This window comes from Haliotis rubra, unplaced genomic scaffold (assembly GCF_003918875.1).
Source record: "Haliotis rubra isolate DU_JTF1 unplaced genomic scaffold, ASM391887v1 Scf52, whole genome shotgun sequence".
NCBI lineage: Eukaryota > Metazoa > Mollusca > Gastropoda > Lepetellida > Haliotidae > Haliotis > Haliotis rubra.
The window spans coordinates 2,315,219-2,327,520 of record NW_025767213.1 but is presented as its reverse complement, the minus strand read 5'-3'; the positions used below and the strand labels follow the sequence as shown (position 1 = coordinate 2,327,520).

The window sequence follows — 12,302 nt, the reverse complement described above, 5'->3', positions numbered from 1 at the left end:
CATGTAAGTTTTTGAAAAGATTAAATGTCATGGTAATGATTCATTGCTCACTGATAAGCATTGTTATAAATGGGATAATGAAAATCGGTTGTGGTTATAAATATTACAAAAATCTGCGTTATAAACCATATCATGTGTGATCACTCACAAGTGGGGGGAGAAGAGCTACTGCGTCAGTTCACCACAGTTGCCTCCCCTTGATTGGTCCTCTCTCAAGGCAAGTGGATGAAATTACTGATACACTGTCATGTTTTTTATCCTTGGAAAAGCTCATATTAATGATAAACTTTTCATAGAAAAAAATATAATTTGAATTAATGATGATATAATTTTTATTGTAAAAAAAAATGTAATTCCCGTTTTCATACATTTCATTCCACAACAGGCCCCCCAAATCTGTCATAAATGACGTGGTAAATGGTGATTTTCTGCAGCCCAATTTGAAAAAAAAAGCCATTTCTCTCTTGTGTCTGGAGAATTGAGTCGTCCGGGCAATTTGAATGAATCTAAGTAAGGCTTGAAGCTGAGACTCTTCATCCTGGTCGTGAGGCTGAGGTGGATAAACTGAAATTCTTAGTTCTGATTGTGAACTCGGAGGCTAAGGTTGTGACAAAAGGGAGGTTGTCACTATGTGACTGTGGTTGTAAATAATAGGCTGTGGTAACTGAGACAGTAAATAAGTCAATGTGGACACAACTGTTTGATGGAGGTTACAAATGTGTGATTGGAATGATGTTGACAATGGTGACAAAACAGTTGCAAATGATAGACTACAGTTCTAACTGGGGAAACTATAGTAGACAATTGGCGACTGACACTTTAAATGAGCTAATGAGGCTACAAATGTCTGATTGATGTTAAAAATGTCTGAAGTTGTAAATGGGTGATTGGTGATGGCGATGGTGCCAGAGGTTGTAAATGATAGAGGATGGTAACCAACTGGGGAGGTAGCTGGGAAACTAAGGTTATAAACAGGGGACTAGGTTATGAGGGCAAAGATTTGAGTTACACAACGACAGAGTGAAGCAAGAAAAAAGTTCACTGTTCAAGGTGTAACTTCAAAATTGATTTACCCTTTCATAAGTTCTCCATACATAATTACTGCCATTATGCTTACAATCAACTGAAGCTCCCCTCCTTTAGGCTACGTCCACATGTGTAATTATATCGACACATTGGTGCTGTGAATTTCATAGATTAAAGATAAATAAACTTCTAACACTATTCAAACTAAGTGGAATACAGAAATGTATGGAATTTCATGAAACTGCTAAAAAATACTGATAAGAATTCCCAAAGCACTGATCATCTTCCATCAATTTTACCATCCAACGTGACAAAGCGATTTCCAAATGTATACCTGTCGTTCTGCCATTACCCTGGGAAAGATTATATCTATTGTATTGATTTTCAACAATAGGTATTAAAATGTCAGTGGCTATCGGGCATGTTTGGAAGTGTTTCGAACACGATAAGTGAACTGCAACAGCTGAGCTCACTATTATCATTTACAAATAACTTTTCCATTACACATGTCTCCATGACCAAACAGAACTTGTGATTTATATGAACAGAACCAGGACTTTGGGTGACAATTATGTCAGGCTAACTTAATAACACTGTCTGGACTTTTGAATGTTTAAAATATTAAGATTGAACTGACACCATGTTTTAGAGGTACAAGTTGCTGGTATTATTTACCCATACTCTCCATGTATACCATTAGGTAGGTGTTCTATATGATGACATCTAATCATTGTTGTTGCAGTACACTCTCAAATGGGAATTCACAGGCCATTCTGAATGTGAATTTTAGGAAACTGTGAAGTGAAGCTGACACAGCTATAGGTGGTTATGGACAACTAGGGAGAAAATATATATAATAATAACATGGTTTAAGTTGGCGAAATTACCTGAATCAGGACTTGAAACAACAGATTCAAATGTTTTTTTAATTACTGGGATATAATTACTTCTTTTTCTTAAGGTTATTTTGTCACTAATATTGTTTATTTCATTCTAACATCTGTTGGCCAATAATCCACCAGTTTGGACACTGGGGCAGAATTGGTCCCCAGTTTGAACTGCTTGTTGTTTCCTGGATCTTGCGTTTCACTTTGGCACAAACTTACATGTCCATATATAATATGACTGAAAAAATTGTTTAATGCTAGTCAAGCCAACAACTGAATACTTCGGTTGAGCAATATTGTCTATGTAATCTTGAACATTAACAGAGAAAAAAGCAGCTAAAAGTATTTCGTTCATATATTAGACCACCATTGTAATCTTATCTCCACATCATAAGAGTCTTTTCTATTTCCTATAGAAGAATGTGCATATCACAGGTCCCTGCCTCCCCTGTAAATGTTACTGTACACAGGCACGAGGCAACATGAAACTCTGCTTTAACTTGATTATTATAGTTGCGGTGATATAGCTGGGACATTGCTGACTGGGCCATAGAATACATAGATCAACATATACCCTTGTATATTCATACATGAGATGTACTTTGAATTGTTTAAATTACATTTCAGTCATCTTTGTCGCTGTTTGCATGTGTATCACTGCCAGGCCTGTTTGATACATCTGTCAAGTTTTGTAACATCCTCTTTAAACATTATACATTGCTGTAATTTCTTCCTGAAATATAGGCTTGTATGAAAATATAAAATACACATATAAATATATGATCTTTTTATTCATAAAATCTACATAAGAGAATTATTCAAAAGTCACTTTTGACTTTTAAACACATTTTCACAGTTTTAATGCATATAAAATATAAAACGTATCCCAAGGGGTAAGTTAAACAAAGATGATATATAGACAACAATAAATTTCAACCTATCATTGTCAGGATGGTGAATAAACGGGTATCATTTAATGACGGAGATCAGCTTCTTGATATGTTAATATCATGTACATTTCAAAAGTAGACGGACAGGGTCACATTTGAGAAGGGAAGAAATATCCAATGTACATGCTCAAAAAGTGTATCTCATACAATATTCGTCTCTAGTGCCAAAGATAAAACATTATCGTCTGAAACAGTATCAATCAGTCGTTTCCAAAACATACACTTTGTTTCAGCAACTTGTGAATATTCATAAAAAATGATGAAACATAAATACACATTTACAGCATGATCATACGTCATTCCATATGAATTAAGACTTATTGAAGATAAACTTTAAAAATGGTTTCTTCATCAGAAATTAACATCAGTCAGGATGTAAACAAACTTGTAAATGAAACCCTATGTGTGCATGATGTACATTTCTTTTCATCTAAATACACATACTGACTCTGTTTAGCCACCCAAACATCACAAAGTCTTTATTGGAATGTAGGCCACTCAGTGTATAAGATAAACACAGACAATCGCAAACACTTGTATTAACTTCAATGAATGATAAAAACACACCCTATGGACTTCAAACAGTTTAACCCACAGTTACATTTTCCCGTTCCCAAAAAGCTGAAGGCAGTATTGAAAAATGTGAGGACAAAGAAACATACAACTTTCATGTATTGTAATAAAGTCATCATTTAGGCTTTTGTAGATGTTACTTTGTTCACAACGGAAACACAAAAACGTAAGACACATTATGATCATAATGACATGATTGAGTGATTTAATGACTGACTGAGTGAATGTAGGATGTTTTACCCTGTGGTATCATTGTTGAACAAAATGGACACATATGATCTGATATGAAGTGATTTTCTGCGTGATTTTGCTTGATTCAGGAAGTGGATTGGCATTTGTATGGAACATTTCAATTGTTGAAAGAAATTAGGAAACAAGGACAATTTGGAGAGAACAATCAGAATTTTAGCATTTAGGAGAACTGTCTTGAAAATGAGAAGAAACAAGCTTGACAACTACCCATTTGTTTCCCGAGGAACCTTGCAATGGTCAGGCTATATATTGTGCAGATCAGTCTTAAACTAGAATACAGATATATACTGTCACATCCAGTATTACATCAGGCAATTCCAAGTTCTCGCACATATACCACCAACTCTTTACTTGCCTCACTCCTTTACAAACACATCCATTTGATAAAAATTATACACCAATATACCTGACAGGAATCCAAAAGTCTAGTCAATTCATACTGTAAATATCACAGGGTATATTTGTAAGACATATTATTTGCTGCCAGTCAGAAACTGACTAAAGCAGAAACATATGTCTTGATCGCATCCCAGTCTAATTAATGCCACATCCCAGACAGTCATCACATAACAATGTTGAGAAGAAACATGACATTTTGGCATGCAATCATTTTATTCACAAAATATGACAAAGAGTGATGGGTCCATCAGACACGCTTCATCTTCCATCCTCACTCTTCCATTAGGATGAAATGGCAGTGACACTAAGTATGTCCATGAGTAGTATGTCATTATATACATTCATGGACAACAGTAGTTGAAACACAAAAGTACATTTTACACTTTCTGGTGGTCTGGAGATGCTCTTGCTCACAGTGTACTCTTGCTCTGGTGTTTCTTCAGCATGGCCTTGATGGCCCGTGCTCTCATCTCCAGTTCCAGGAGCTCCATCTGGTTCTTGGTCAGGACTGGGGTGATCATGTCACCAGCCTCTGCTGTCTCCATCTTATGCTTCACAGACTCAGTCATCTCTTCCTCCAGGTTTTTCACATCTTCAGGATCCAAGCTCCTCAGGCTGGTAGCCTTGCCCTTAATTGATTCTAACTGAACTTCTTCCTCAACTTCCTTATCATCTTCTTCCTGATCTTCACTGTTACCTTCACCTTCAACTGATCCTTCTCCCTCCCCTTTATCCTCTTCATCCTTTTCTTCTACACCTTCTTCTTGTTCCTCCATCTCCTGATCACTGCCTTCGTCTTGGGGAGGTGTTCTCCATTCACCCTCTGAATCTTCTTCAATATCCGTCTAGAAACAAACAGATGATTGACATCAAAATGTCACTTAAATGCCTAGAATGTTACCAACATTTGCTGCTATTACAAACAGACTTTGTATCACACTCACCTGCTCTTCATCCACTAGGAGACCTTTCATCACCTCTGTCTTGTCTTGGCTAAAAGAAAGCAAGAGAGTTTTAAAGCAACTCAAACACAGCTAAACTCTACAGCATACTTTTAAACTTGGGTGATTTGAGATTTTACACATATAATATAAATATCAAACAAAAAAACCCAAAGATTAAATATAACTGATTCATCATACTTGATGAAGATCATTGTAAGATTATTAAAATCCATGACACACCGTCATTTTCAAAATGCTAATTTCGATATGGCAGCTCTGACAACCATGACATTTTTTAATCTGACTGGAATTAAAAGCAAGGAAATTTTAACAACAATACTACGTGTTCAGCTATGAAGTTCACATAGTGTGTCTACTTATATTAATTACAATTCATGATAACATGCTTCACAAAGCATGTAATGAAAATATGTAACATGATCAGTCATTTCATATTTTAATGTTAATAATGTATGCATGAATGTAGGCTGTTTTAAACACTGTTGTCATGTGACATGTAGCTAACAACCTTCAGGAATTTAAGAGAGCATGTAGTTTAAACTTAAGCAGCCTTAAGTATCTTCAGAACTTCACTGTATTTGCCCCTTATGCCAGTGGGAAGAAAAGGTCTCCAGCATCACATGCTTGTGATGAGGATAATGCCTATACAGTGACTAACATGACCCATTCACATGGTATATTTCTCATGCATTCAACCAGGATCAGAGGTCAGCTATTTAAGAGCAGGAATGCAACATTACTAAACATTATAAAGGCAACATTAACTTGAACTCTTAAACCAATCTTTGATCTAAGTGTGCTTGAATATTTCATTTGGTATGAAATATTGTATGTCGTGCAGAGATATACCATGTGATTCACTTGATTAAGCAGATTTAGTTGAAAACAATAATTGATAAACACTCACACATATACTGTCCCAGGCCCCATTCCCTGGAGTGTGACCCTAGTCCATCACCAATCTTGCTACGGTGAAAATTGAAAGTTACAGAACCCTGATCCCTGCTTGACATAGATCTGACATGGATTGCTTGGTAAGACTTTATATGTCACCTTGACTTGGCATGCAGGACCATTGTTCAAGCTATCAACCATTGGCTTTCAGGCTAAACTACTGGCATCAACAATGTAGGGGGAACAAGGCTGACTGCCAAGACAACAAGCTGCCTGTGCCTCTACTACATCGCTCACCTGTCCTCCTGCTCTGCCCCAGTCTGGGAGGTGGAGTCGGCTGCCTGCTGACCTGACTCTTCCACTCCATCTATAACACATGACAATATAAACTTATCGTCAAACAGTCATCTGTCTTATCCCAAGTTAACCAGCTTAGCTCACCAATACATCTGAATCTCAAAAGAAAACAAATTACAATACACCATTACTATCACCAGGCCTCTGTTTCACATGCATGAGTGAGTGAGTGAGCTGGGGTTTAGACCACTTTTAGTAATATTCCAGCAAAATCACAGCGGGGACACAAGAAATGGGCTTCACACACTATACCCATGTGGGGAATTGAACCCAGGTCTTCAAGCATGACGATCGGATGCTTTAACTATTAGGCTACCCCACGGCCCCCACATGCATGAAACATAACTGCAGAGGCACATTTGACCCCACATGAAGACTTGTAAACAGTGCCTAAATCAGACAGCTTAACCTCGTCTGAATTCAAAGATGAAGATGGGCAGACATGGTCAACACAATCAAGGAGTATTCATTTGTTGTAAGGCAATATCTCCACAACAATATACATATATACAAGATAGTTTCGTGATTCTAATTCCTCATCCATAGCTTATCATATATACATGCAATTGTCTTAACCCCTTTGTAATGTCTCCCAACATTTAACCTGCAGGTAGGGGCATGTTTCCAGAAGAAAACCTCCAAGTAACAGTAAAGCAAATGATCAGTGTAATAATCAATAACCATCTTAAGCTTAAACCGGATTTTCATCTTTTAGATGTGATGCCTAGTTCATCAAATAAGATAAATTATAATCATTCCATTAAACTTGATCAAAATTCAGGTCACATCTCCCAGACTGCAACATCTCTTGAATAAACACTCAGACGCTAAGATTGCACAAATACGTTCCAATATTTCACATATGAGAAGAATGCATACCAGTAAGATTTTAAGAACGCAGATAAATTCTTGAAGATTAATGTATTGAAATACCTCAGCTTTTCATTTATAGCCTGTGTTTTGGTTAATCAGTCTCAGAAAGCTTTGTCTGCTGGTGTGTTCGCACTGTAATTTACATTTTATTTATTGCATGGATGAACTTTCTGCAATTATATCGACTACCAAACTAGCTGTCTGGGTCACAGACAGTTTATTCCTCAATTATTTCAAAATGTTCAATTTCCTTGCACTGAAAAACTATTCATAACACATGGGACATAAAAACACTCTCTCACAGCTCATTTTCTAGCATGCCATTTTCTTCCCTACTGCTAAAATGCAGTTTATGTTGTACATCATTATAATTAATCAATTTCACTGATGTCTGTCAGATAATTTTCAAATTTATCAAACCATTTTAAGAGAGGCCACAGTTTAGCTAGAAAAAGCTCTGAATAGCAAATTTATTTCAATCGAATTTCACACCCAATATTTCAACATCTAAAGCATTTAAATTCCTTCATCTTTCCATTAGACTAAACATCAAAATAAGATAATATCCATGGGTTCAATTTGAAAGCGATTACATCCTGCGACATAAAAGGGCATTAATTGAGAATGCGCTAGAAAACTCTCAATACGAAATAAACACAAACGTCTTGAGCCTGTGGAATCATATAAGTTATTGCATTTCTAACACTTCAATTCATGAAAATTTCATAATCTTCATTTTATACTGCATGGCTTCGAAAATACACTATGATTACGATCACATCAGTGTTGTTTCTTTCAATTATTTCATTTATCGCGATTGAACGTAATCCACTTGACCGGCATCTAAAAGGAACGACGGCAACTTTGCCAATTCAAATACCTTTGATGTTACTGACTGCGATTGATAACTCCCACAAAGAAGATCTTAAATTTGATTTGCTACAGTTTCTATTTTCAGGAAGTGAAAATTGTGTTTTTTGTATTTCAACAATCAAAGATGATATCTGTATACATGCCATAACGAACAAACAATTTCTCCCAAGAGATGAATATTTGTGAATTTTCCATCCACTAGCACCATCCAATGAGAAGCCAGAACCGTAATGACTCCTGTTTTCAACATGGGTGATTTTACAACCAGATTGAAATTATAACATAGGGTGTAAAATGAAATAAATGATGATGTTGTTGATTACAGATATCAATCTGCATTGGCAGGTAAATTTCCATTTCATATCAGGTGATGACAGATCAAACCCTGTTTAAATGGACTGTTTTGCCTGGAGCTGCCAGAGATAATATACTCCTCAGACAATTCAAAAGTCACTTAGTGCTTCATTGGAATCAAAATTGATCTCATAATTACTCTGTCTTCCGTTTTATAATCAAAACTTCATCAGGAATGATAGTTCACTTTCAATCAAACTAGTAGGTGCATTTGCGATCAATAATTTATTGTCGTTTTACATGAACAAATATGATGAAAGGAAAGCTTTTAAATCAGAAAGTTACCTATTCATTATGTAAGCAGGTGTATGTTTGTAATCACAGTAGTGCATGGTTTCAATAAAGCTTTATGTATATTGATTTTATAGATGGTAAACATGCCAAATGAAGGGCTCCACAGTCATTATTTACTAACAAATATTAAATCTTTGAAATTTTGGTTCTGATGAAATAAAGAAGTTATGTCAAAATGTCATTATACAGTTGGTTCCATGTGATAGAGCCAACAATAAACTTCACAACAAGGTGATTTAAAATGACAGCCATACAAAACTCCTGCCTCAAAGGTTTACAAAGGACCTGTCTTATAGCTGGATCAGGGATATTGTCTTGCAACTGATCCAGAATATTGAAATGAACTTCCATCATTTCATCAAACAAACTTTATCTGCACACATTTTCAATCCATTTATTTTTTTATTGAAGTAACCTGTTATCAAGCAGTGAAAGCTTTGTAATGTAGGTCAACAGGTTTGTTTGAAATGAATTGTCGTTCTTGAGGCCATGATAAACCAGAACCTCAAATACTTAATTTTAAACTAAGAATCACATCAAAAGCACAGGCTTGGTCTCTGTGGGGGCGACATTTAGAGGTCCAATGATAAGCTATAAGCACACAAGTTTACAAATATGTTGAAAAAAGTAGCCGTGCAACATCAAAAAACCCAAAAACCCCACAGACAAGCCATGATCATATCAACTCTGCTTGTCCATTACCAATAGCGCTAATGTTTGGTGTCAAGTAGGGGACACCAGAAATAAGCTTCACACATTGTACCCATCTACCACATGAGGACTGACTGACTGAGTTTAGTTTTACGCCGCTTTTAGCAATATTCCAGCAATATCACGGCGGGGGACACCAGAAATGGGCTTAACACATACCACATGAGGATCAGTTGGTTACAATGTGTGAGCTGCCTGGTTATTTATCATTGTGCTGAGTTTCAGACTGTTGCTCACCAAGTCCATCACTAGTTGTCTTGACATAGGCTCAGGTAGCTTTATAGCCACTACTGGAATACTGGCAACGTGTAAACTGACAACAACCTATACTGAAAGGTGTGAGGGAGCTGCTGCAGTTATTGTGTATTGGTTGGCTGCTTATCAAGCAGGCTATACATAACACAATTCCTACGGCATCAGGGTTATTTATCATGTTTACACAGCCAACAAACATTTCGTGTAAGTCTCACAGTATCAATCTTAGGTTCTTATGAACCAAATAATCATTCCCTTAACATTTGCCTTTGAATATTTACATAAATATAATGAATTAAACCTGTGGTATATACAAGAAGCAATTTCATGAAGTTAATATCTTGAAGTGGCATGAGGGAATTTAAGTTAAGACAATCCGTGCACTGACACCTATGTTTCTGTGAATAAAACAACATCACCATTCCCATTCGTAAAGGATAGGTTTTGAATGTTAAAATCCTTTTAAATATCACAAATATATGTGCATTATTCTAAACAACTAACTTACATAATGCATGAAAAACATTTAGAAAAATTAAAAATTTGGTAACTATAACAACTGCACAACAAAAGTGGACACACATAATGGAAGGGAATGACAGCGTTAAGGTCATACAATTAGATGGCTTTTGTATGCGGGAGAAATTCCACTTCATTTAGTTTCACTGTTAGTGTTGTGGTCCTTGCAATGAAATGATATCGGTAGCATATCAACACAATACAACTCTCCCTGTCCACGAATAATCAATGCTTGTTGATCTGGACTGTCAAACAAGTAGAGACAGTGCTGATAAAAACAGTTCCTAAGTCAGATGACTGCTAAATATTTTCATTGATTCTCAATCTTGGACATATTTCCTGCCTTCTGAAGTACATCCTTCCAAACATTACTGAAACAGCATCTCCGGCCACACTGCATGACCATTTTCCACTTGTTGAATTTCAGCTACAAACATCAAAGAAACTGATATTTCAGATTCCAAACACCACTGAAAATTCATCTGACCCTTAAGTTCTTTTGAGCAATGTCTTTTACTTCTCTTTTGTCTAGACAAAAACAACATCCCACTTTTCTGATTTTTATTATCTTCAATCAACACTTTTATCTTTTATCCTGCCTCAGACGTCTGGAGTTTCAACAAAACAAAGCTCATAATTAGACCATATTCATTTCCGTCTTTTATGAACTAGTATAAAAACGGATATTTATCCCTGATAATAATCAGTTTTATTTTCTCTCCGATGTGATTATGCTATCAGCAGGACTGTAGGCAGATTTATAAACTAGAGGCAACAGCTTGGACTTAATTGTCAGTTAATAGGGTTTTCCTGAACCTACATAATCATGCCTAAAATGACAAAATATTTCCTTGCAAGAGAGACATATTACAAATAAAGCTATCAAATAGGAATACATGAAATGGGAAAAGTCAGCCTATATCTAAGATGGAAGCATTTGCAAGGTGTATTCACATTACATACATAATTAATCCGATAAACAATAATGATTGTAGGATTTGTTTAAGAGATGTTATGAAGTTGGCGGCATCATTATCAAGGCATGATGGTACAGTATGTCTACAATGATTGGGTACTGGTCACGCTTTAACCTTTCAAGTTATGTCATACTTGACACAAGAGCATAAACGTAAGTACAACACACATGAAAGTTTGGCACAAGAGCATAAACACAAGTCTAACAACCATAAACATATGTAATTGTACATATAAATAAATGTTGTACGTGCCACAACTGCAGTATTTGGTCACAATGGGGTGGCCACAGTTTTCTATACAAAGTGCTTCAAATCCCTCATTACTGATACATATCCAACATCAATGAACATATTTTTAAATTCCAAATTGATGATCACATGTTCATAGGTTCAAATTCAAGACCATTGACCATGTGCTTCAAATTCCAAATGAGATGGTCATATATCAACACTATTAATGAAAATAAAAAAACAACGACAGTTTTTTTCGAATATCAAAAAGACATATAAAGTCACTTTAGCATTAACTCAAATCTACTCAATTAGTTTTGGTTGGGCTACTATAAATTTCCTTTGATGAATACCGGTATGTCTCCTAGCATGGCAAGTGTCAAGCACTCCTGTAACATATGCTGACCTTACTATCGACATATGTATTGCATCGTGACAAACTTACAGCCCTTGAGGTGAGTAATGAAAAAAGAACCAGACATTAAGGAAGGTCACATCACCAAGGTGACCAAATTCTTTGTTCTGTGGCCATGAGTTATCTTGTGGCTATTCTCATGATTCAAACAAGGCTCTGTCATTAGGCATCATTATCATAATTGTTATTCTTGGTTGGTCAGCACCATGTTCCTGGGTTTCATGGCAGTATTCAAAACAACTCCTTCTGCACTCTGTGCCATGATGTAAATATAATACTGACCAAGGTGGTATAAACACAACTTATTCCCTCACTCTGTTTCCTCTGTTCAAATGATACAGTATGTATGAAACTGTACCCACATGTAAGGTAGCATGTGAGCAGATTACACATACTGTGTAAACTTTAATGAAGTGTATTGATGAGGCTCTTATGTGCATCATTAACCAGACCTTTCTTGAACATATTTATCAGCTGTAAACAGAGTAATTTTCATA

The 12,302-nt window shown here is 36.0% G+C and overlaps 1 protein-coding gene across 5 annotated transcripts in view; it reads right to left on the bottom strand.

The window, feature by feature from the left end:
- Positions 1-2,687: 2,687 nt before the first annotated feature.
- LOC124292558 (caspase activity and apoptosis inhibitor 1-like) overlaps positions 2,688-12,302 on the bottom strand; it is a 224,676-nt gene continuing 215,061 nt past the window's right edge. For all 5 annotated transcript variants that reach the window (XM_046729695.1, XM_046729698.1, XM_046729694.1 and 2 more), the window contains 3 exons: positions 6,244-6,313; positions 5,032-5,080; positions 2,688-4,932 (listed from right to left, as the gene is read on the bottom strand). In XM_046729695.1, the coding sequence (XP_046585651.1) occupies positions 4,498-4,932; positions 5,032-5,080; positions 6,244-6,313 (554 nt within the window). In that variant the 3' untranslated portion in view covers positions 2,688-4,497. The remainder of the gene's footprint in view (positions 4,933-5,031; positions 5,081-6,243; positions 6,314-12,302) is intronic.